General features: G+C 52.8%; 9 protein-coding genes across 9 annotated transcripts; 7 read left to right on the plus strand and 2 right to left on the minus strand.

Moving 5' to 3' along the window:
• The first annotated feature begins 259 nt into the window (after nucleotides 1–259).
• C7974DRAFT_48596 (CCR4-Not complex component, Not1-domain-containing protein) lies at nucleotides 260–7648 on the plus strand. The gene is made up of 4 exons (XM_046146724.1): nucleotides 260–883; nucleotides 951–1266; nucleotides 1317–7210; nucleotides 7265–7648. Exons 1-4 carry the CDS (start codon nucleotides 320–322, stop codon nucleotides 7325–7327), a joined length of 6837 nt encoding a protein of 2278 aa, XP_045993437.1. The 5' UTR covers nucleotides 260–319; the 3' UTR covers nucleotides 7328–7648.
• A 1401-nt stretch (nucleotides 7649–9049) lies between these two features.
• Nucleotides 9050–10123, plus strand: C7974DRAFT_319231 (Deuterolysin metalloprotease family-domain-containing protein; the record flags this gene model as incomplete). Its single annotated transcript, XM_046138702.1, has 1 exon — nucleotides 9050–10123. One exon carries the CDS (start codon nucleotides 9050–9052, stop codon nucleotides 10121–10123), a length of 1074 nt encoding a protein of 357 aa, XP_045993438.1.
• Nucleotides 10057–13231, minus strand: C7974DRAFT_48621 (uncharacterized protein). Its single transcript, XM_046146727.1, has 2 exons — nucleotides 12020–13231; nucleotides 10057–11969 (listed from the first exon to the last, which is right to left on the minus strand). The coding sequence occupies exons 1-2, from the start codon at nucleotides 12999–13001 to the stop codon at nucleotides 10294–10296; spliced, it is 2658 nt and encodes an 885-aa protein (XP_045993439.1). The 5' UTR covers nucleotides 13002–13231; the 3' UTR covers nucleotides 10057–10293.
• Nucleotides 13232–13610: 379 nt separating this feature from the next.
• On the plus strand, nucleotides 13611–14575 carry C7974DRAFT_48610 (uncharacterized protein). Its single transcript, XM_046146725.1, has 2 exons — nucleotides 13611–13739; nucleotides 13899–14575. The coding sequence occupies exon 2, from the start codon at nucleotides 13918–13920 to the stop codon at nucleotides 14542–14544; it is 627 nt and encodes a 208-aa protein (XP_045993440.1). The 5' UTR covers nucleotides 13611–13739; nucleotides 13899–13917; the 3' UTR covers nucleotides 14545–14575.
• Nucleotides 14576–15121: 546 nt separating this feature from the next.
• Nucleotides 15122–16077, minus strand: C7974DRAFT_48612 (uncharacterized protein). Its single transcript, XM_046146726.1, has one exon. It carries the CDS (start codon nucleotides 15704–15706, stop codon nucleotides 15365–15367), a length of 342 nt encoding a protein of 113 aa, XP_045993441.1. The 5' UTR covers nucleotides 15707–16077; the 3' UTR covers nucleotides 15122–15364.
• A 370-nt stretch (nucleotides 16078–16447) lies between these two features.
• On the plus strand, nucleotides 16448–17848 carry C7974DRAFT_379510 (uncharacterized protein; the record flags this gene model as incomplete). The annotated part of the gene is made up of 3 exons (XM_046140469.1): nucleotides 16448–16560; nucleotides 16662–16848; nucleotides 16898–17848. The coding sequence occupies 3 exons, from the start codon at nucleotides 16448–16450 to the stop codon at nucleotides 17846–17848; spliced, it is 1251 nt and encodes a 416-aa protein (XP_045993442.1).
• A 435-nt stretch (nucleotides 17849–18283) lies between these two features.
• C7974DRAFT_416760 (uncharacterized protein) lies at nucleotides 18284–20099 on the plus strand (the record flags this gene model as incomplete). Its single annotated transcript, XM_046144016.1, has 3 exons — nucleotides 18284–18372; nucleotides 18420–18666; nucleotides 18714–20099. 3 exons carry the CDS (start codon nucleotides 18284–18286, stop codon nucleotides 20097–20099), a joined length of 1722 nt encoding a protein of 573 aa, XP_045993443.1.
• A 1005-nt stretch (nucleotides 20100–21104) lies between these two features.
• C7974DRAFT_402153 (FAD dependent oxidoreductase-domain-containing protein) lies at nucleotides 21105–22654 on the plus strand. Its single transcript, XM_046142665.1, has 2 exons — nucleotides 21105–22009; nucleotides 22067–22654. Exons 1-2 carry the CDS (start codon nucleotides 21215–21217, stop codon nucleotides 22292–22294), a joined length of 1023 nt encoding a protein of 340 aa, XP_045993444.1. The 5' UTR covers nucleotides 21105–21214; the 3' UTR covers nucleotides 22295–22654.
• On the plus strand, nucleotides 22655–23014 carry C7974DRAFT_402154 (uncharacterized protein). The gene is made up of 2 exons (XM_046142666.1): nucleotides 22655–22815; nucleotides 22873–23014. The coding sequence occupies exons 1-2, from the start codon at nucleotides 22738–22740 to the stop codon at nucleotides 22966–22968; spliced, it is 174 nt and encodes a 57-aa protein (XP_045993445.1). The 5' UTR covers nucleotides 22655–22737; the 3' UTR covers nucleotides 22969–23014.
• The last annotated feature ends 334 nt before the right edge of the window (nucleotides 23015–23348 follow it).

Genomic DNA, 23348 nt, shown 5'->3' on the forward strand with positions numbered 1-23348 from the left:
CAGCATCGCCCTGGACGGCGGGCAGCAACTCGCAGGGTCTCTCGCAGCGGTGCCTGGCACTGTCTGGCACTGCCTGGCACTGCCTGCGCGCCCTCTGCCGGCGCTCTGGCGCTGTTTGGCCGCGCGCCCGAATGTTGCAGCGGTGCGGTGCCGGCGCATTCGCTAACTTGCGAGCAGCTGGCAAGTGCACCGCGCGTGCCAAGCATCTCTGCAACGGCCCACGACTATCACCACTGCCCATCCACGCCCTCATCCCGCCCCATCGCCGCACCCGCCCCCGCCCGTTCGCCCTCGCGCTGCTCATGGAAATACCACTTCGATGAGCCAGCAACACCCCTGGGGCGCCCCGAGACACAACCAGAGCACCCGTCTGACGCCCATCTCCACCGCCGCCGCCCAAGACCAGCGCAGCACGCCCTCCCCCAGCGGCTCGCGTCAGTCCTACTCACCCGCCGCCTCCAGCTTCCCCTCGCTCCCGTCGGCTTCGGCGCGCCTCGTAGGTAGCCGCAATCCCTCGGCCGCGGCCCCGACCTCGTCTGCGCCCTTTGCAGCCGCAGGACAGCAGCTCCCAGCCAGCCAGCTGCTGTCCTCTCGGTCCCGCACCAGCGTGGCCCAGCCCGCTTCGCAGCCCGCGGCGTCCCCTCAAGCCTCCGCCGGTCCTGCCCCGACCGCCAGCGGAGCTTCGAAGCTCGTCCGCGCCTCGCCCTCGTCGAGCACCGTCGGCTCGCCCAGCACGGCCGCCAACCCCGCTTCCGGCGCTTCTTCACAGAACCTTTCGCGCATCGTCATCGCGCAGGTGTTCCTGCTGCTTAGTCAATTCGGCCCTGTCAAGGACGAGAAGGACCGCGCCAAGTGGGATACGCAGACCGAACAGATCAGGAAGGTGCGTCGGTGGCTCCGTCGGCTTCGCTGCCGCCCATCTCCCTTTTGCGATGCTAACCACGTGCTAGCTGATCGATTCGAACGGCATGGAGGTCTTCGCAAAATACTTCCGGCGCGTGTTGCAGAACAACGCTGCGCACGTCTTCGGCACTGCCGGCCGCAACACCGACCCCAATGGCAGCTATCAGATCCTGGTGACTGAAGTACAGAAGCTGCGCAAGGACCCAGAACAAGCAGACAGGATCGCCGAATCAATAAGCTCCAGCGAAGGAGACTTGTTTCGCGACTTCGACTTGGCCGCCTTTGTCGCGCATTTCCAATTGGATCCGCTGTCAAGGGCAATGCTCACACTCGCCTGCAGGAGGACAGATCTGAGGCCCAAAGGTGAGTTTTCTCGTGCAACACGACCCGCCTCCACTGCTAACACCTCGCAGCCGATGCACTTCTCTCAAGCCTCGGAGACGACCTTCTGATAGCTATTGCCCAGCCCAATCAGAACGACGATACAAGTCCAGAGTACATCGCATCAATTGTCGAGCGCCTGTTACAGGACCCACCACAGGGATGGGACGAGGACAAGAAGATGAACATGGCTTACGCCATTCAAGTCCGATACCAGACCTTGCACATGCAAATACCAAGCTTAGTCGAATCAAAGCTCATACTCGCTGAGCTCACAGATGGTTCGAGGAACCCTCTGGTAAAACTGGTACAGCGAGCAGGACCACAAAGCACAGCTACCGTGGAAGCTAGCAAAGAGCTCCTCGCATCGGCTGAAACAAGAGACATTGGCTATCAGCAAGTGGCTTCAGTCATCTTATTCCTAGCGATATCCACAGGGTATAATGCTAAGAATTTCGTATCAGCTCTGCGAGAGCATCGCGCTGGACAGCGATTGGACTGGCAGGACGTCGTACACGCATTCGATCGAGATCACCTACGCATCGAGAAGGCCCACTTCCTCTCCATTTATAACGCCCTCCTTCCAATTGCTCAAGAAAACGAGAGCTTCGATATCCAGGCATTGTGGGGTGGTACTTGGCAGAACGAGATAACACACTTGTACTTCTTGCTGTGTTATCTGCAGTGCACCTCCCAGGAGCTGGATGTCTCTCAAATACCGCGACTGCGCGCTTCATACTCTTTGGAGACATTCGAGAGTGCGCCCGACGACGTCAAGGCGTTTGCAGAGCAAGCTGTCAAACATCCGTTCGTGTCGCTCGATGCCACAGGCGCCCTCTTCACGATGATCTTTCGCACATCGGAGACATATCACACAGCTCAAATAATGGGCATCCCGGATCTTGTGATCAATCCTCATACGGCAGAGTTCCTGATTGCAGCAGCTGCAGTACCAAAACCATGGGGCGCCTTACAAGAGCAAGCCTTGAAGCAGCTTTTCGAGCCATATTTCCACAAGAAACTGCCCATCTACAACTTCGTCCTGTACGGTCTTTGGCAGCAAGATCTTCAATGGCTCGTGGACCGTTTCGTCGATGCGTACAACGCCGATCCTATGTCTCTTACCCTCATTTTGGAACATGCTGAAGCCAACGACTGGTCTGAAACGCTGATTCGCAGCAATACCGATATCAGTCTGGATATGGCGGCGCAGGCGCACGCGCGTGGCAAATTCGAGATTGAGCCATGGCTGCAACAGACCATTGAACAAGCTGGTCTTCTGTTTCGACGCATTTTGACCAACTTTTTGACCCAGAGAGCCTCGGATGAGATGCAGCGTGTACGAGAGGATGGGCACTCGCTCAGCCTGCCGCTCGCTGTGAAAACCGTCTATCCATTGCTCTGGTTCCTTGCCGAATGCGGATTGCCAGAACATGAGCTCTTACCTCTTCAACGTAACTGCATCCAAGCTTACCCGCGGCTCATCAATTACGGAGAAGGTGTAGATGATATTATCGATGCCAATGGCCAGAACGGGAACGGCCTTCCAGCAGATGCGGATACTAAAATGCAAGAGCACTTCAAGAACATGTACAGTGGCGAGAGCGATGTTCGTGACATCATCTCGGTATTGAAGAAGTACAAGGAGTCGCGTGACCCAGCGGAGCAGGAGCTGTTCGCTTGCATGATCCACGGGCTATTCGACGAATACAACTGCTTTGGCGAATATCCATTAGAGGCGTTGGCGACAACGGCAGTACTTTTTGGAGGCATAATCAACTTCAACCTACTGTCCAGGATTGCGCTGCAGGTCGGACTGGCCATGGTCCTGGAAGCCGTGCAAGAGTACAGACCCGAAGACTCCATGTACAAGTTTGGACTCCAAGCTCTGCTTCATTTCTCCAGCCGACTGTCCGAGTGGCCCAACTACTGCGACCAGCTTCTGATCGTACCCGGGCTTCAGGGCACCGAGATCTTTGCCAAGGCCGAGGAGGTTGTTGGGCAACAAGGTGGCGAAGTCAACGGAGACGCGCATAATAATATTGGTCTGTCTAACGGAAACGGTATTGAGGATGCGCTTCAGGAATCCGCTGTGCAAAAGTTCTCTTGTCTGTACGTCGACTCACCTCTTCACTCAGATTTATACGAAGATCCAGATGAGGAAGTACAGGACAAGGTGCTTTTTGTCTTGAACAATGTGTCTGAGCGCAATTTGCGCGACAAGATCAAAGACCTTACCGAAGCCGTTGAAGAACGGCACCATCAGTGGTTTGCCAATTACCTTGTCGAAGAGCGCGCAAAGATGCAGCCCAACTTCCAGCAGCTGTACCTGGATATGCTGGAACTTCTCAACAACCGAACGTTGTGGGCTGAGGTTCTTCGCGAAACCTATGTCAGCGTCGTACGAATGCTGAACAACGATGGTACGCTCGGTTCAACGGAGCGAGGCCATCTCAAGAATCTAGGATCGTGGCTTGGCTCTCTGACCATTGCTCGCGATCAACCTGTCAAGTTCCGCAATATCTCGTTCAAGGATCTCCTAACAGAAGGCTACGATACTGACAGGCTGCTCCTCGTCATTCCGTTCACCTGCAAGGTCTTGGTGCAGGCTGCGAAGTCCACGGTTTTCAAACCCCCGAATCCATGGCTCATGGAAGTCCTTGGTGTGCTAATGGAGCTGTATCATTTCGCAGACCTCAAGCTGAACCAGAAATTCGAGATTGAAGTTCTATGCAAGGGCTTGGATTTGGATCACAAGGAGATCGAACCAACGAATAGCATTCGGGCTCGACCTCAAGCCGACGAGGAGTTCATCAACCCTATGGTATCCGATGGTCTCGATGCTTTCGGTGACCTCTCCATCATGAGCTTGAATCGTGCTCGAGGTCCAAGCGAGCGTTTCTCGTCTGCAGCTATCACTGCAGCTTTGCCCGATTTCACAAACCAGCTGCAGTATCCCCCATCTGGTAACAGTGCAGTTCCACCAGCGCAGATCAAGAAGATCTTCCTTACTGCTGTCAACCAGGCCATTCAGGAGATCATAGCTCCAGTCGTTGAACGCTCCGTTACTATTGCTGCCATCTCCACATCCCAGCTCATCAGCAAGGACTTTGCGATGGAGCCCGATGAGGAAAAACTTCGAACTGCGGCGCACACTGTCGTGAAGGCTCTCTCTGGTGCTTTGGCCTTAGTAACCTGCAAGGAACCTCTACGCATGAGCATCCAAAACAACATTCGCATCATGGCTCGTGACCTTCCAGAACAGACCCTTCCTGAAGGCCACGTGGTCATGTTCGTCAACGACAACCTCGATTTGGTCTGCAATACTGTAGAGCAGGCAGCCGAGATGTCTTCCCTTGCCGAGATTGACATGCAGGTCGAGGAAGCTGTGCGCATGCGTCGGATGTTCCGCAACACGCGGCCAAACGAGCCTTTCAAGGACACGAACATCAGTCCATGGGCTTTCTACATCCCTGAACCGTACAAGCAAACCACCGGAGGCTTGAACCGCGAACAGCTAGCCATCTACGAGGACTTCGGTCGACAAGCGCGGGGCCTTCCACACGCAAATAACGTCTCTCAGGATAGTGGGCGCCAGGTCCCCGACGTGCTTCAGGACCAGTTTGCTGCAGTGCCGAACCTGCCAACTCCCGGTGCCGCTCCTGCTGAGCCACGTCAGCCCACACAGCAGCCTCGACTCCAAAATCTTCAATCCGCTCATGTTCCCCCTAGTCAACAGCAGTTGAACGGTTACATGGATGCCCCAGGTCCTGCAGGCGGTCAGAGGGCTGTCGAAGATCTCCTGGTTGAGCTCACGCAGGTCATCAAGGATGCACCTGAGGAGCGGATCAGCGAGCTACAGCCTGGAAACAGCGCGATACACCGCGTCTTTGACCAGCTCATTTCGAGCATCGAGTTCGCAGGACCCAACAAGGACACTTGGTCATTCAGAATTGCTGGCCAAGTCACAAACCACCTGTTCTCCGATTCTCTGCAGCGCCTAGAGGTGGAGGTTATGGCACATTTGCTCAGCTACCTTTGCCAGTTGTCCGTAACAACTTCGCGCCAAGTCCTTATGTGGCTTGCAACACTTCATGACGACGACCGCATTTTCAAAGCTCCTGTTATGGTTGCACTCATGGAAGTTGGCTTGATGGATATGCACCGTCTGAATACTACTATCGCCAAAGCCCTTCAAGAAAGACGTGTCGCTGCAATCGAAATGCTTTCCACTTTGCTGGAAGAGCTGCTGCTTAGCGAGCACCCAAGCGCGTTCCGGGCTGATTTCGCCTTGTCTATCGACGCTCTTACCAATTGGTTGGCGGAAGACCCCTCTCTAGAGATCGCAAAGCGTGTTGTTGCCAACCTGCAAGCATCGACTGCGGAGACATCCTTGACACCGCCTTCTACTGGCTACAAAGATCAGCTGGAGTACATCTTTGACGAGTGGGTTCACTTGCAGCTTCCAGAGACACCCAAGAAGACGGTTGGAGCGTTTATCTACCAGCTTCACAAGCAGGATATCATGCAAAGTCAAGAGACATCCATCGAATTCATTCGCACTTGCATTAACGCCTCTGTATCTGCATACGAGCAGGAGCATTCTCTGTACGGCACCGGGAACCTTGACACTGCCACAGTGAAGATTGATGCGCTGGGCAAACTCATCGTTGACCTCGTCGCCTACCAAGACGAACGCGAAACGGGTGCCAAGGACAGCAAAGCCAAGTACTTCGACCAAATACTCGTGGTTACTGTCCTTGTGTTGTGTAACCACCACGATACTCGAGGTGATGCCTTCAATCAGAAGGTGTTCTTCCGCCTGTTCTCTACAATCCTTTTCCGTCTCAATGAAGCGACCAAGGAAGATCACCTGGTGGACCACAAGAGCAGCCTCTTCCTCTGCGTTGCCAGGGCTCTCCTGATCTTGCAACCAAGCCACTTTCAGAGGTTCACTTTTTCATGGCTGACTCTTGTCGCCCACCGCATCCTCATTCCCGCCATGCTTGAAGGCGGCCAGTCTGATGAGCGCTGGGATGTATATGCTCGTCTCATGGAAACACTCCTAGTCTTCACAGGACAGGTGATCAAGCCAACTGGAGAAACTATTGTGGCTCAAAACTTCTACCGCGGAGTCTTGCGCGTCTTGCTTGTCATCCACCACGACTACCCCGAGTTTCTGGTTGAGCATCATTTCCGCCTATGCAATAGTATTCCGATGCATTGCACTCAACTCCGCAACCTAATAGTCAGCGCATATCCCTCCACCATCTTGGAGATGCCAGACCCGTTCACCGCAGGACTGAAGGTTGACCGTCTTGAGAACAACCTTCAGGCACCTGTCATCCGAACCGATATTGTGGAGATCCTTTCAAGAGCTGGTATCAAGGCCAATGTCGATAACCTTTTGAAGGCCCCCGAACCCAAATCTCAGGACATTCGCAAAGTTTGCGACGCTATCTATTTCCCTCAGGCCAAAGAGAGCGGGTTTGAGCTAGTATCAACTACCGCTGACCCAGCTCTGATCCACGCATTGGTTCTTTACATCGGTGTTGCAACGTTGGGCAACGAAGCCGCTAAGGGACCACTTTTCGACTCCGACAGCGCGGCTGCCAGATTGATGACAAGGCTGGCCAAGGACTTGTTCCCCGAGGCCAAGTTCCACTTCATCAGCGCAATTGCCAACCAGCTCCGGTACCCAAATACCCACACGCACTTCTTTAGTTATGCGTTGCTACACCTTTTCGGTCCTCCAAACGACGATGAAGAAGCGCTTGAGATACAGCAGACGATTACGAGAGTGCTCTTGGAGCGCCTGCTGGTACATCGACCTCACCCATGGGGACTCATTATTACTTTGCTCGAGATCCTGAAGAACCAGACATATGCATTCTGGGATCTATCCTTCGTCAAGGCGGCACCTGAGGTAAGTCTCACGTACCTGTCTTTGTGTGGAACTTGGTACTGACATAATTTGTAGGTCGAGCGTCTTCTGAACGCTTTATTCACCAATGCCCAGCAGAGCCCTAGGCCGCTAGCTTAGTTCGCTAGTCATCCCCATGGCCTACCCCCGGGCTGCTCCACAACGAACAGCAGCTCGGCCCGCCATTCCTAATTCACGTTTTTGGCTTGCTCAAACAGCAAACCCTACGTTTTGTGTTCGTTGCATTTGCGTGCGTAGGGATTCGATTCTTTCTTGCATGATTGAGGAGCTTTGTCTTTCAACCGATCTAATACTTTCGACGAATGTACATCTGGACGTCATGTCTTCTACACGCTATGGTTTCACGACTCTTTGGGCTGGCTGGCACGGAAGGAACGTAATGATCATGGTATGTGGATGGACCGTACGGAAAAAGGCGGGTGTTAGGCTTTATTTGGTGGTTCAAAAAAGCATGGAGTCATAACGGCGGGGATTTCGTTACTATCATGATGATGGAGCTTCTTCGAAGCTCGTGTAGAATAGCATTGCCTTGGCGAATTCCGGAATCAAGCGTATGAAGAGGCGTATAGCTGGTACATCGTCGGCTGCCGCCTAAACTGTAGGATATTGAGTCGATTGATGCCCTTATCGCTTTCCATTGAGTGTTACTTCTGATCCTTCTCCATACCTCCTTCCCTTCCTGGCTTTGTCACCGGTCCGCGATTCATGTTTTCTTACTCTTCGGGTGCTCACTTTCTCGAGTTAGTAGCAAGTCCATTTCACGTGCAGCACAGGGATACAGTAGCGTAAGATGCAGATCACTTCACATATTACAGAAGTTCCAACCCACCCTTCTAGGCTCTGAAACTTGGTGCGGCCAAGCAAAGTCACCACAGTAGCTACGCAGGTTACGTACAAACCCAATCTGGAGCCTTGAGGGGCGGTAGGATATCGCGTAGCGTACCGTACGGAGCTTTCCAATGGCGAGGATCAACGTCCGGCACATAACGCTGTCGTAGCGTGTCTTGCCGCTGTCCCGTCACAAGCGAGGCCCTTGTAATTTCCAACGCTAAGAATTGAAACAAACACTGACGTGCTTGAAAGATTCCCACGTTTTGCGGGGCGTACCAAGACATCGGAACTGCCAGAACCTCTCAGAGAAGAGGTTTCCTGAGTTACAGGCTGCTGATACAGACAATGCAGCAGACAAGAGTTGTGGCTTCCCGCCAAGCTCTCTCCGGCGCCCTCTTCTCCCTAGACGGCCCAAGGCGTGTTTAATCAAAACAAGACGGCGGAGAAAACAGATCAGCGCCCAATCATAATGGCTGTTTTACCATATCTACCTTGGCACACCCTTTTAGGCAAGTCAAGGTGCGCGGAAGACTTGGCTTCGCTCCCCCAGTTCGCTTGGACTTGGCAGGACCATCGTATCTCCTCCAACGCCAATCCCAGCTCGATCAGGCCGCGTTAGATTGATCCAAGAGATGTTACGGCTGTGTGGGCGCCAATGTGCGGCTTCAACGGCACTCAACCAACAACAGCGTGTTTCGATGTGCATACCGACTTTCCTACTTCGACGCTGTCCGTCCGATACTAGGTCATGACAGTGGCACCAGGTACGGCACCGCGCACGGCACCGATCAATATGGGGAGTTCCTGGCGGGGTTAGAGGGTCTCTCTAGGACTAGATGTCGAGTACTGGACAGGAGTTAATGGGTATACGTGAGATGGCGTGTATCCACTGAGTGTATAAAGACTGCGGAACTTGCGTCTTTCTACTTCATCCCCAGCTCATTCACAGTTTGCTCCGGTATCCACTCTATTTTCCTCCACAGCATCATCATGAAGGTCCAGACTCTCTCGCTTGCCGCTTTGGCTACTCTGGTCTCCGGCTTCTCCCTCGAGGATTCGCCTCTCAACGTTCAACTTGAGTTCACTGGCAACACCGCAGTCAAGGCTCTGATCAAGAACACTGGATCTGAGGACCTCAAGCTCTTCAAGACCGGCACCTTTCTAGATGACTCTCACGTCGAGAAGGTTGAGGTCTTCAAGGCCGAGGAGAAGGTTCCTTTCGATGGTATTCGTCTCCGCGTCAGCACCACCGACCTCGACGAGTCTGCCTTCCAGATCCTTGCTGCTGGTGAGAGCTTCGAGACTGCTTTCGATATTGCCGTTGCCCACGACTTGAGCGTTGGTGGTGCCTTCAAGGTCCTGACCGAAGGTGCCTTTGCCTATGCCACCCTCAACTCCACCGAGATTGCCGGCGCTGTTCCCTTCATCAGCAACAGTGTCGACGCCGCAGTCGATGGCAAGCAAGCCGGAAAGGTCCGCCGCGACTACCAGGAACTCGCCAAGCGCACAGTCGTCCAGTCTGACTGCACCGGCACCAGGCGCACCGCCACCACCACCGCGCTTGCCAACTGTGCATCGCTGGCTCGCACCGCGGCGACCAACGCGCAGTCTAACAACGCCAAGATGACAGAGTACTACAAGTCCTCCACCACCGCGACCAAGAACACCGTCGCCACCGTCTTCAACAACGTCGCCTCCCAGTGCGGATCTACCACCAGCGGCAACAGCAGATACTACTGCACCGACATCCTGGGCGCCTGCTCCAGCGGCGTCCTGGCGTACACGTACCCTTCCACAGGCCAGATGGTCAACTGCCCGCTGTTCTTCTCCGGATTGACGGCGCTGAGCCGCACTTGCCACGCTCAAGACCAGGCTACGACCGTGCTGCACGAGATGACCCACTTGACCCAGGTCAAGGGCACCAGTGACTACGGAGGATATGGATACAACTTTGTTCGCAGTCTTTCTGCGGCGCAGAACTTGAACCATGCTGATACCTATACTTTGTTCGCGCAGGGTAAGTCTACTTCGATTATAGTTTACAAGATGCACACACTAACGTAATACAGCTCTCTACGCCGGCTGCTGAACGGCTAGTTTCAGAATATGAGGGTATCGAGCATGCTGTTTCAAGAACACGCTGTGGGTCTGCCGGGGTTCCTCTACATACCATAGTGTGTCGGAAATACAAGAAGTTATAAACAAGCACAACGCATAACATCCACACATCTATATCAGTAATGCTCCCAAGTCCCGATCTGGTGCCCCAGCATTCTCGTCGCTTTCCAGTTCTTCCCGTACTCGTAAGCCTGCAAGATCGGCTCCTCATCAATACCCAAGTGATCGTCGCCATCTCGCCCCGAGAACCACCCCAAAGCATACGTCTTCCCCTGCTTCTCCAGATGCTTCGTCATCTGACTACTAGTAAGTTTCTCCGTGTCAACAAAGCTGAGGAGCATCTTGGACTGGTAGATCATAGCGAGGACCGACGCCATTGTGCCGATCTGGCGGGGCATGAATTTGCGCGAGCGGCGCATGTACGTCAGGACGGCTATGCTGATAAGGTACAGGAGGATGAGGAAAGAGAGAAAAAGCGAGACCCAGAAGGAGCGGAATGTTTGTTCCTGATTGTGGCGGTCCTTTTCGTCCTGGATGTTGTCGTTGTCGCCGCCATTGCTTGGGATGAACCGTGTGCCGTCTACGTTGATGGAGGATACGCATACGGTGAGTATCTCAGCCAGTACGGAGCCGAAAGCCACGATGGCAACGAGCCAGTGTCGGTTGAACAGGGCGATGACGGGAAGGAACAGCGGATTCGTGCCGGCGTAGTCGAGGGTCAGTGTCCTGGCTGGAGCTTTCTGTTTCGAGAGCATGTAGAACGGTTGAATCATGCGGACATCGCAATTCAATGTATTCCATAGGATTCTTACAGTGGTCGCAATACCGGTCAGGAGGAAAGGTAACTTGTCTGTTACGACCATAGCCGGTTCGAAAAAGGTGAAAATAGGTATCGCCGCAGTGAAGAGTACAAGATACGTGACGAAACTCACCCCTGAAATTGGGCGCAACATCAGAGGGCGAGGATCTGTGCTATGTTCGTGAAGCTTTTCCTTGCTGTTGCGGATATACTCTCCTTGCCACAGGCTACTCTTATGCAGAATGTAGCGGCGGTTTCGTAGCTTTTCATGGATTTTGTTTAATGGTGCTTCGTCTGTACCGTGGAAATCCGTGAGAATGTGACTTCTGGTGGCCATGGCTGCAATGCCAGCAATTCCTTGTGGGTTCGACAGTAGGCCACTCTTGCGCCGCATGGCATACATTAATGCCATGCCACAAAGTGCGACGAACACCAGACACCCGGACACGGCCCGGGACCATGGAGGGTCGACGCGAATGAATTTCTTGCCGCCGCTTGTCCGATCCTTCTTCTCGGGATACACGGTAATCGAAGCTGACTGCAGTACAGGAACCAAGCTACTGGCGACCAGTGTGCCAACAGAACTCCAGATGACTGCATATTGTCTGTGGCGCAGAGCTCTGAGAGGTACAAGCCAGCTCATAAAAGTGAGGTAGTCCATGTTGAGTGATTCTCCTGCAGTCGCTCCTGTCTTGCGGCTCAGCTGATAGTAGGGTTCCAATCGCTTGACCTCGAAGTCAGACATCTGCCAAAGTATACCGTAGAACACAAAGGCCATAATCGGCGCATACTTCCAGGTGAAAAATGCTGCCAGAGTAAGGTCGTCCGCTTTCGTAAACTCTACCAGCCCGCTCGGAGGGTCCTGGTGCGCCTTACTAATGGATGACTGACACAAGTACTCTTGGAGAGCTGCCAGGCCAAGTGCGATGACTACCAGCATCGCAATCCATGGTGAACCCATTGTGAGAGGGCGCCACGACGGCATGTCAGGATCTGCGACCTGTTAGTACATCCGAAAAGTGCACAAGTTTAAGACAACGAACCTTTTGGAAAGAAGTAGCTCTTTTGGTTTCCATCCCTGCTAGGACCTGAGATCATACTACGAGTCTCAAAATCACCGCCGCCGAACGAGTCGCTGATGTCGACAGGTATCTCAGCAATGGCGACAATATCGCCTGTCTTCTCCGCCTCCTCCTGGGCATTTCGAGCCTGAACAACAGTCATGTCTGGGTTAGGATCGCTGCGCGGTTGTCTTGCGTAACTCCCAGGTCCTACTGGTGCAGGCCTGTGCTCAAAAGGTCTCTCGGTGATCGAATTCATGCCTGCACCTAGTTGACTCTCAAGCCTTTCGTATTCAGCAGCATAACCGGCTTCGCTGAGATCCTCTACAGCGACTGCGGCGCTTGGTGTTTTCTTGGAGGAGCCAATATTATTCAGTGGCATCGCAACGGTGCCACTTTGAAAGAGACCATGAGACTCGCTGTCTTCTTCTAGACTGCTTAGATGGCGCCTTCCAACATCGGATTCTTCGTCTTGAATGCGATTGTAGTTTCCGCGTTGGTGAGATGCTCCTCTAAGTGAGGTGAGGCGATTGAATAGTCTTTTGGAAGTATTGCTACCATGCGAGGGGACAGATACGCCTTTGTAGCCAGATTTAAGAGATGATGGCTCATACGCCGTAGTCTCTTGGAACGAAGGCGGTGGAGGAGGCACTGGACCCAGTGATGTTCGCCGAGATTCGTAGGCAGGGGTCAGAGGAGATGGATGGGAAGTCCTTCTTGGGGCTGCACCATCAACTGGTGAACTGACCGAGGCGACTGACGACGGTCTGGATGGGAAGAGCTGCGAAAGCCTGCTTGATCCCGATGTATTCTTGCGTGCAAGTGGTGGCCGTGTTTCCCATTGCATATTGCCATGTCCGGTACTTGGAGATCCCGCGCAAAGAGCAGACGGAACTGTGCTGGCCGAGGACGTTGGCTCTGTCCCCGGTGAGCCTATCTGGAGCGGAGACGGCACCCCGTCCATTGCCAAAGTTTAAGATGCCACCCGAGATTCTTAGCAGATGCGAATACTCCGGGTTAGACGAAGATGGGGAAAGCTTGACGATCCCGATGCAGCGCGAGATGTTGCCCTTGCAGCTGAAAGAACGCCTTGCTGCCTTGGGCGTTTTTGGCGCCTTTCAGCCTCAGCCCATCACAATCTTAACCTATCCTTCAAACGTTGATCCTAGCCAGAGAACTCCAGGTCGGATGAGAACCAAAAATTTGACTGCGATCAATAACAGAGCCTCTTCGTTCAAGCAGCTAGCGGAGGCTTTCGCGACTCATTCAACTCGGGGAGTTCGACGTTACCTGACTCAGGTACGCGTTGGTTGGAACGCGGGGAAAGCTTGATGACAACGAGCACGAAATGTTCGGTGGGTGGTACATGAAAAGGTAGTTGACGGACGAGTAGGGCCCCGGAGGTAGACTATTGTAAGTCAACATCAGGCTGTGGACGTGGATGCAGGCAGTGCTAAGAATACGAGCCAGCCGCAGATTCGCCTGCCCCTGCCAGTTGCGAGTGCAGATCGGAGGGCCGAAAATTGGGGGGCTGAAAACATCGACACCGTGGGGTACAGCGTCGCACCGTTGAGTCGTGACATGTGCGACGATTTTTGGATATTGTGTCGGGTGACGGCAACAAGGTTACGATGATGGTGTCTTGAGATACCTCCCTCGTGCTTACATACCCTCAACCCGCTAGAAGCTGCGTCCCATGAAAGTAAGCCCGAATCGGCTTTTGCACTTGTCCTTCGCTTGCGCTCTTAAGACGCAACCCGCCCTTTCTTCGCGCCCTGCCGGTGCGCATATTTCGAAGGGCGGGATCAGACAGCATGTTATAACATTTACCACTGCTAATATTTACCATGAGCCTTTATAGCATTTCTTCCTTATTGACGATGGACGATCCAGCATTCGCGGTCTCGTATCGGGAGATCCGGGCTCATTACACCGAAGATACAATCACCGTGTACCAAGCCTACAGCACCGAAATAGGTATCGCTGCGGTAGACAAACAAACTTTAGATGCGTCGCCAAAGTTCAGCACCACGCGCATGACTTGGATCAAGCCTTCTTGGGCATGGATGTTGTACCGCAGCGGGTATTCCTTCAAAGACCCAGGGCAAGAATGTATCCTTGCGTTGTCTGTCGAGACGGGAGTATTCATTGCTCTGTTAGAGACCGCAGTCATTGCAACATCTCAAACGGCGGAGAAACAAGAATATCACAGCAAAGAAGACTTTCCGCGCGTCAGAGTGCAATGGGATCCCGAAAGAACGGTTCGACTAGAGAAGCTACCTTATCGTAGTATACAAATTGGAGTCCCGGGCGCACTTGTTAAGGATCTTATAAAAGGTATTCTCCGAATCGAGAATGTCACTGAACGAGCACGGGAGCTGAAGAGAAAGCTTGACGAGTGTCCAAAAGTTGATACGAGAGATTTGATGGAAGACGGTTTGGTCCCAGTGGAAAGGAGATTCGATGTAAACGAAAAATTGCAACGCATCTTGGGTATCAACGAGTAGGAAACTGCAAGGCACCGCACCGATTCGACTCATATTGCCCTCCGGCAATGGATGACATCGCTCACTGCCCGTGCGCTGTGACGATGCCGACCTCAACTTCAACCGTGCGGTGTGACGGCTCGCCTGGAAACTTGCGTGCTTCTCGAAACATGGAAATAACGCGCCCGCAAATTCCATCCGCTTCCGCCGAGTCCCGGTCAATGCGAATCCTGCCCTCAAGAGACATGTCCTCTGGCGGATGGAATTCAACATATGTGCAGTCGGCGTAGGTGGATTGATCAATTCGAGCGAAAAGCTTAGCCGCTGTAACGTAGTCGTTGTCGATGAAGGTCATTCCATATGAATGACAGGGTCCGCTTTGCTGAAGTTCGGCTGGCGTTCTCTTCCGATAAAGGCGAAGAGCTATTCGAAAAGGCTTGCTCACACTCTTGATTTGGGCCCGTCTCCGGGCGCTATGGTCGATCACCGAATCACTAGAGTCCGACGACAAGGCCTCTCGAGGGTCCGCATGTTCTGAATTCGACCTCTTGAGAGACACCTGCCGATTTCCTGCCACTCGCTCGCCAGCCTTAGACCCTGGGACTTTCTCTCTGGTCGTTATGTCGTGCGAATCGAGGCGATTTGCCTCTGCTGCGCGGATGACTCTATGTTTTGCGTCCTTGTGCCTCTTTTCTATGAGGGCTTCGATATCGACGTTTGATCTGGCGCGCTTGCTCAAGATCAAGCTTCGCAAATGGGATACTAACCTTTGGCCTGCCTGTCAGTGTCGTTCTGGAGCATGGGTAGACTGCACCTGCAAAATCACCAACAAATAGAGAACTCACACGTCTTTATCCCTGGGATATATTAGATCTGAGGTGTACCGACTGCCTTCCGTTGGTTTCAGAAGATGGTCTCTCGGACCGTGACCGGGCGAGGGCCAGATGAGAGGCCCAAATTCTACGAGCATCTTGTCGAGTTCGACTTGAAAGAGACTCGGATCAGCGCGATTGAGGGTGGTTCCTTCATTGCGCAGCAGAAGACCAAAGAGCGAGGGAATTTCAAGTTTGTACAGCCTGAGAAGGGGCTCATAGTGAAAGATTGCGCGCGCTTGATAGCCAGAGGTGCCCTGGTCCTTGAGCCCAAGACTCTCGAGGATATCGGATACCCCGAGGCTGGACATAGTGGGGTGAGCTTTTTAGATGCGTGTAGGCGAAGCTGTAAGTGCGCGTGAAAGCGTGTGTCGGACGCGTTGAGGGAAGGCGCGACCTACTCGCGGAATACGTCATATAGCAAACAAGCAACAGCCCATCTTCAGCGGTGAAGAGTCTCGGGACGGCCTTGCATCCAGAACCACGGTATGATGTACCTGTAAAGATAATCCTTCCTAGACCGCTTTACGCATCCACAAACGAACGAGACTAGTTGCAGTACGCACACTGTATGGTGTATTTATCAATGAGCAACTGACCGGCGGCCTGCGCTCTTTGGCTACATATGCGCTAGGGCTTCTCATCAAACGCGCCTATGCCATCAAAAATTGCAAACAGAACTGGCTCAAATCCTGACATATCCTCCTTCCACAGCGCCGCTAGAATCTTGTCCAGTGCACCATCAGCGCCAAAGCCGGGGCAATACACTGGCCACAAGTTCCTTTGAGCTACGGGAAATCATATGCACTGTGGCTATGAGACTGCATCTTGCGTAAGGCAAGCCTACCCAGACTCATCCAGCGAGTCAATCAGAGCCACTAGTCTCACCCTGCATTCGCATCCTCAGTCCTTATACGAGCACGCTCGTCGCTCCATTGAGCTTCTTCACGATCGATTTTGCCTTCGCAAGAGCTACAGACAAAGTTAAGACGCACGATTCAACAAATATTAACGCTACAAGGGTGTATCCTGGAATTCTGTCACCTAGCCTCATGGCTTTACGACAGGTGTACGACTGCTTTGACACAGATGGTCATGGGCACTTTGATTCCGTCGATGCCCTTTTCGATCGAGGCGTATGGATCGGGTATCTCGCCGAAAACTCGTAAGCATTTCTTCTCAGTTGCATGCTAGTGTGTCCTCTGAAGGCCATACCTACCGGGCGGTGGTCATACATATGGCTTGAGGTTCGCTAATTGCCTCTAGACTCACTCGGTATCGCGGCTTGCCCTCGTACCGCGAGCTTGAGAGCAACCACAAGAACCTCGTTCTTCCCTTCCCAACACCAATCGCGCACTCATCATGCAGCGACCGCGAAGCGGCTTGTCGTGGATGCTTTGGAGACGAATCGAGAGTTCTGCAACTGCACGAGATCCGGTTCGGTTCGCACAGTGTATGTTATGAGGTGACTTGTAAGAGATTCAAATACTAACGTCTAGAAGATGGTAGTCGCCATGCCTCTCAGAGGAGCCGATGATGCCGGACTGTTCTGCATCATGTTGCCACAACCGCTCGACCGATCCATCAAAGCACTGGAGATGTTCCGCCCATTTGAACACCGCCTAGAGCACAAAGATCACAAATTGTTTGCTAACAGCTACATGCTGCTTGCGATCCGTGACGGAAAGAACAACGGCGGTGTGTTGCACACGATTCGTGACACCCTAGATCCGACCGAGCTCGCTAGAACGGCCACCCGACTGGAGAGGTTGCGATCGGACGCAGGTGCCAAAGAATACCGATATGAGGAAGTCACAGTTGGAAACAATATGCAGCCGGGATGGGTGTCGAAAACAGCAAAGCGAAAGCAGCAACGAGCAAGTGATTCTCATAACTCGACCAAACGAAGCAGGCCTGAAAATAATGGAATGCAGTCTGGAGACGGAATTTCACAGACACTTTCAGCACACAACTCGTTTCAAAGAGCCGAGGTGTGGCAGCAGTCACCTATGCTGCCTAGCGATGCCTCACAGCGAGTACCAGTCCGCGCGCCTATATCCCAAGCAACCAACCCCAGTGCTTTAGATCTTACAGATGAGCAGCTAAGACGTATACACTTCGTCTGGAAGGTGTATTTTGAAGGTATGGAATATGAAGTCCGACGCTCTCTGAATAATACGAGCACTTTTCGGGGATTGCTGGATTCGTTTCGTGAAGAGGCGGAGGTGATTCCATCGGCGAGTCGGCAGATGAAGGCAGGTCTCTGGGCTGTCAAGTACAGACTACCTGACGGTACAGGCAAAGCCGTTCTTGTAAAGCCATCTGGCCCTCACTCCGAGCTTAGCCTTGAAGGGCTCTTGCGACATCTTGCAGAGAGACCAGTGTGGAAGGAGGACTCCGATCTAATTGTTGAGATCGAACTCGGGGCAATGCTGTCGAACAGTGAAGACTAGACTTTCTAAAGATAGCTTTCTGCCACCAATTAGATCTATTCTGAGTCTACGCTGTTAACTAGATCGCCCTAGGAGCGTGGCATAGTTTCCTGTGTTCTTGTCATCCATATCTAGGGTACGCGTAGTACACGCCACAAGATCCATGGAGACGTATATACGGTTCAAACAACAGATCAATCGTGTCGTATCAAATTGCGTTTCTTAACATTGGTCAAGCTCCTTACATAGGTACTTCCTTCTGAAGGTGAACGCTGATCATGCCTTCCTCAATGTCATATAGAAGTAGTAGCTACTCGAGGTGACTAGTGAGCAAGTTTCACTTGACCCGTCAACATGCTTTTCTAGGGAAAGACTAACATCACGCGTTGTCCGTCAAACACCACCACATTTCTGGACAACACACATCACACTAAAGCGGCATCTCAGTGAACTATTATGGCTTTCCAACGCCTCAACATCCGTGCGAAGAAGAGCCTCCCCGGGCTCTATTCTTTCGAGAACACAAACAGCTACCACTCTCCTAAGTTCGTACGTTACGAACAACTAAGGACTCAGGCTGACTGTCCTATAGGAATGCGACGGCACACCACGAGTTATCTCCCTGTTTCGATATCACTCCCGATACGGAAGACGATCTCGAAGACTTCGGGGCCAAACTTGAGCGCTGCAAGGGCACACCCAGCAAAGACAGTCCTTCGAAGCGCAAAAGGCTATTTGGGTCTCTGCGAAGCCTTCGGTCTTTGGCAAACCTGCACTCATCTCCAAGCAAGACCATACAGATAGAGAAGGAACGCACCGAGACAACTGTGAATCACATGGTGGGTTCTGATAAAACCCTCAGCCTCCACTTCTCTGACACCGCCAGCGCTCTAGCACGACACAACTACCTAGGTCCATATCGATTGCACCGCTCAAGTTCGAGCAGTCAATCTCGGACAAGCTCACCTTCGAGCTCCGCTTGCATGATCGTTCCGTATCAAATTCCAGTATGGAAGTTCAGCACTCATCACCCATGACGGTCCCGGGCTCAGTCAGGCAGATAAGTTCGCTCAACATCATTCCTTCTGCAATCGAATTGCCTACAGGAACAATACCTAGTACCCCTGGTCCAATGCAAAGAGCATTCGATCGTGATCCTGCAAACTTTATTTCTTGGCAGGGTGCTAGTCCTACGCCTTTGGAACGATACGTTCCCACCACTCCTATCCTCACGCCGCTGCCAGGCACGAACTTGTCTGCTGAAGATTTAGATCGCAGACATCTCCTCTTGCCTTCGTCCAACAAGCCCTCTGAGATGCAGATGAGCCAGGATAGGCTCGGTTATTTCGATATCCAGGTAGATGAGCAGCCACAGATGAACAACACAGACAGACTCAATGGATTGGCCTGTCTCATACTCGCCGAAGATCATGAGGATATTACTGACAGGGAGGAAAATGCTGCAAAGCACCTCGTTGCAAAACGATGCGACCGACCTTGTAGCTCCTCCATGAAGATGGGTCAAGCTGGCGTGGATATCACGCCGCAGGACAGCGCAAATGCATTGGACTGTTCGCAAGGTCAACCCTGCGAAAATCTTCGCGAGCCACATGCCGAAGTGTTGGGCAACTCCATTCGTGCTCAGGCTTTATCCCGACACAGTCAAGTCCTCCCGTTTCGTCCCAAGCAGAGCGAAGAGGATCTGCAGGATCGACCTTGGAATGACTCGGTCATAAGCGAAGGTTGGGAAACATGCAGCGGCAGGCACTCCATAGATACGCCCCCAGAGAGAACGCCTGACGGTCCACATCAGTCCGGCTCGACGAGAACCCCTACCGACAATAGGACTTCTGCTTCTTCGCAGGGCTGTGGGAGCTCAGTAGATTGCGGTGAATCTCCTGTCGACATCGCATACATCGTTTGGGATAGCCCAAAGAAGTCTCGACTGAGCAATGCCCGGAAGAACATTTGGCGCCAGCACACTGGCTTGTATGATGGAAGTGCATATGGGAAAGTGGAGAGCGGTCCTTCAACGCCTAAAGAGCCGGATGAGGGTACCAATGATGTCCAGATGCGGCGCGATCCTCACCCAAACGAGGCATCTCTGATGACTCGTTCGATCCACGGAGATTGCCACCGAGGGGACATCATCAATTGTCCGGCAAAAGGCGAAAGTCAAAACTCAGAGCGCGTACAAGACTGGCCACCGCGTACTGCCAGCGAGGAAAACGATGACGAAAGTCTTGAGTTTATATATCGTGCATACGCTTGATGCAACGCGCAGTGCGGGACGGATAGCAACCTGCATACGAGGAAGCTACATTAGCTAATGTTGTTGGATTCAAGCGTGATACGTCGCTCATTTTTACATATGCGCCAATCCTGTCAGGACATGACATTGGGTGACCTGCTTTCTGCATTTACGCCTCACATTGGTGTGACGAAAGCATGGATATTAGATAGCACACAATACCCTCAACAAGAGTATTTCTTGAATGTCGTGTGCCTTTCCAGTCTCATCGTTGTGGGTCTACTCCATCAAATGACCAGTAGATCATTCGAGGCGTGCATACCCTTGCACGCAAAACTGAGACGATGATTGCATACTTACCCGAGCAGGCGTGCCGATTCCACTGCCGACTATACTGTTTTGATCAAGGATGATGTGCAGAATGAACGCCGTCGTACGAGGAGTCGTCGATTAGAGTGTGACAAGTGTGCGTGGGTGCGGGAAAAAAGTGAGCCGATATGGCCTGACATTATGAGCAGATTGGGTCCATACTACCGAACGATGGACCAGCGACAAAGGATCCTGCCGCTACACCAGCAGATCATCAAGCAGATGTCCGCTGTACTGGGATCGGCTGTCCGTCAGAGGGGTATAAGGTTTGCGAGGGGCGCAACAGCATGGAGTGGGCGTTTATTCAAGCTCTAGCGATTCACTGAGGCTTTGCAGACTTCGGCTATCTGCACCCTATTTAACCATGCCCTCGCTAAGAGTTCCTACACCCAACGCCGGCACCGGCACGACGTTCGGTTCGCCTACGTCACCGCATACGGTCATCCTCGGCTCGGGCATAATTGGACTCAGCACAGCATACTTTTTGTGCGAAAGTGGGAACACACGACCAGAGTCAATATGTTTGGTTGATAGCAGTCCCGAGCTATTTCACTGCTCGAGTGGACTTGCCGCCGGATTTTGCGCAAAGGACTGTACGAGCTCAAACCGGTCGCGCGACATGTAGTCCATGGGAACGTAGCTGATCATGAACCGTAGGGTTTGCACCATCAGTAGCATCGCTCGGCGCGCTTTCGTTCGAGTTACACAAGAGCCTCGCGGATAAACATCATGGGAGGCAGACATGGGGTTATGCTCAATCGACCGGCATGTCGCTGTCCCAGGATACCGAGTCAGCCATTTCTGGATCAGGAGAAGACTGGCTTGAGAATGGGACCAGCCGCGCACAACTTGCCAGCCATAACCGCCCATCGGAAGGAGATGGGAGTGGACCAGAATGGCTGAGAAGGACAAAAGAAGGTATCATGGAGGTCATATCGAGAGAGGGGACGACAGCACAGATCGACCCGCTTAGATTCTGCAAATGGCTGCTGAGCAGTGTGGAAGAGAGGGGCGTAAGAGTGATATATCCAGCGGCAGCTACAGAAGTTCTGCGAGACGCAAAAGGTATAATGAGCGGGCTGAGGATTGTAGGGGGCCAGGATAAGCAATCGCAAGACCGTAGGTCCGGAGTTGACATCCATTTGACAAGAGCGCTGACAGGTACAGTACCATGCACACGACTCCTGATCACCTCCGGCGCCTGGTCGCCCCGCGTTTTCTCGACTCTGTTCTCCAATGCACAAACCCGCATCCCTATCTCCTCGCTCGCCGGCCACTCTCTGCTCGTGCGCAATCCATTCTCCAAGCCCAAAGATATCGACGAGGAGGTGTGTCATGCAGTCTTTGCAACAGATACACTAGGATTTTCCCCAGAGTGGTTTGCCCGGATAGGCGGCGAACTGTATCTTGCTGGGCTAAACAGCACGAGTATACCACTGCCCGACATTGCAACAGATGTTGAACCGAGCAGCAAGGCTATCGAGCAGCTGAAGAATTGCGCGAGGGTCATGATGGTAGAGAACGGCGCTGGAAAGGACGTTGAGGTTCTACGGCAGAGTCTGGTGAGTTTGCATTTGAGCTGCACAGAAGCCCTTATGTCAGTGTGCTAACGAATGCAGTGCTTTCGTCCTGTAACACCGAGCGGCCGTCCTCTTGTGTCGCGTATACCCGATGAAAAGCTTGGAGGTGTGCGGACAAGAAGTGGAGCAGACGGAGGCGTGTTCATAGCAGCAGGCCATGGCGCTTGGGGCATTTCTCATGCCCCAGGGACTGGGCTGGTGCTTGCAGAGCTCATGGAAGGAAGGCCAACAAGTGCAAAGATCGAGGCATTGCGACTACCGTTATAATTAAAATGTGTCGTGGTAAGTGATCATTCATGAAACATTGGGTCCGGCGCATTGAAGCATCTTGTGTTCGATTTTGCAGGGCTGCTACGATTAGACAAAAAACCTTCGATGATCGATGACATGCAATTCGATTCTTCACCGCTACCTGCCGCATCTGCCTCACGATCAAGCTCATTCCCAATGATCGCATTTTCTCTTCAGGTACCCGCTGCGATGCCCCTCTTGCACTCCAAAAGATGTGTGCGATCGTCAGGGCGTTCCACTATGACGCTCACGACGTCATTACCCCCACATGCAGTTTGCAAACATCACGATGATCAGTACCGCTATACAATGCTATATAATGCCTATTGACCCCTCATATCGATATTCAATTAATCCCATCACATCTACATCCCATTCCAAAACCACACAACCTCACACAACTTCTTCAATCAATCATAATGCCTCGCAACGGAGACGGATCTAGCGACAACGGCCCCATCGAGGGCCAGAACATTGTTCACGGCAACTCTGGCGACGTATGTTTTCATCAGCAAGGAACTCAATCGCAGCTTCATATTCTAACATCATCATAGGCCTCAGCCCAGCCCCAGCACGCCAAGAACAACGTCGCTCCTGCCCCCGAGCTCGAGAAGGGTGGTGGTACGTCCCCCAGACCTCACACAGTTTGAACATAGTGCTAACGATAGCGACAGCCCTCGAAGGCCACAATGCCAGCGGAGGCGGCAACAAGGCCGACCAGGCAGAGCCCACTGTCGCGGGCGACGCGCCCCAGAAGCAGTAAATTTTCTTTGTTCAAAAGGGATGAACCTCTACGACCTGCATTAAATTGAGGGAAGGGAGGATGCATGAGCGATATCGACGATACTCTTGCAAGCAAGGGATGAAACCCGAGCTACCATAACGAATTCATAATTTTACGAAGTAAGGCACATGATACTCGCGTGACGCTGGTGTGCGCTGAACGTTTGATGCTTTGGTATTGTTGTACACATTAGAACGCCGTGAAGTCGGCGTGTATGTTTCGCTAGATGGACAATGAGTGGGCATG

This window comes from Boeremia exigua, assembly GCF_020726555.1.
Source record: "Boeremia exigua strain MPI-SDFR-AT-0100 chromosome Unknown C7974scaffold_11, whole genome shotgun sequence".
Taxonomy (NCBI): Eukaryota; Fungi; Ascomycota; class Dothideomycetes; order Pleosporales; family Didymellaceae; genus Boeremia; species Boeremia exigua.

What these genes read in the sequence shown, in the direction of transcription:
- C7974DRAFT_402153 (XM_046142665.1), top strand. Translation starts at nt 21,215, where the DNA reads ATGTCGCTGTCCCAGGATACCGAGTCAGCCATTTCTGGATCAGGAGAA. An exon ending in AGGTTCTACGGCAGAGTCTG is followed by an intron (nt 22,010 to 22,066) that starts GTGAGTTTGCAT and finishes TAACGAATGCAG; the next exon opens with TGCTTTCGTCCTGTAACACC.
- C7974DRAFT_48610 (XM_046146725.1), top strand. Translation starts at nt 13,918, where the DNA reads ATGGACGATCCAGCATTCGCGGTCTCGTATCGGGAGATCCGGGCTCAT.
- C7974DRAFT_48621 (XM_046146727.1), bottom strand. Translation starts at nt 13,001, where the DNA reads ATGGACGGGGTGCCGTCTCCGCTCCAGATAGGCTCACCGGGGACAGAG. An exon ending in GAGCTACTTCTTTCCAAAAG is followed by an intron (nt 11,970 to 12,019) that starts GTTCGTTGTCTT and finishes AACAGGTCGCAG; the next exon opens with ATCCTGACATGCCGTCGTGG.
- C7974DRAFT_402154 (XM_046142666.1), top strand. Translation starts at nt 22,738, where the DNA reads ATGCCTCGCAACGGAGACGGATCTAGCGACAACGGCCCCATCGAGGGC. An exon ending in TTCACGGCAACTCTGGCGAC is followed by an intron (nt 22,816 to 22,872) that starts GTATGTTTTCAT and finishes ACATCATCATAG; the next exon opens with GCCTCAGCCCAGCCCCAGCA.
- C7974DRAFT_48612 (XM_046146726.1), bottom strand. Translation starts at nt 15,706, where the DNA reads ATGTCCAGCCTCGGGGTATCCGATATCCTCGAGAGTCTTGGGCTCAAG.
- C7974DRAFT_48596 (XM_046146724.1), top strand. Translation starts at nt 320, where the DNA reads ATGAGCCAGCAACACCCCTGGGGCGCCCCGAGACACAACCAGAGCACC. An exon ending in AGACCGAACAGATCAGGAAG is followed by an intron (nt 884 to 950) that starts GTGCGTCGGTGG and finishes ACCACGTGCTAG; the next exon opens with CTGATCGATTCGAACGGCAT. An exon ending in TCGTCAAGGCGGCACCTGAG is followed by an intron (nt 7,211 to 7,264) that starts GTAAGTCTCACG and finishes CATAATTTGTAG; the next exon opens with GTCGAGCGTCTTCTGAACGC.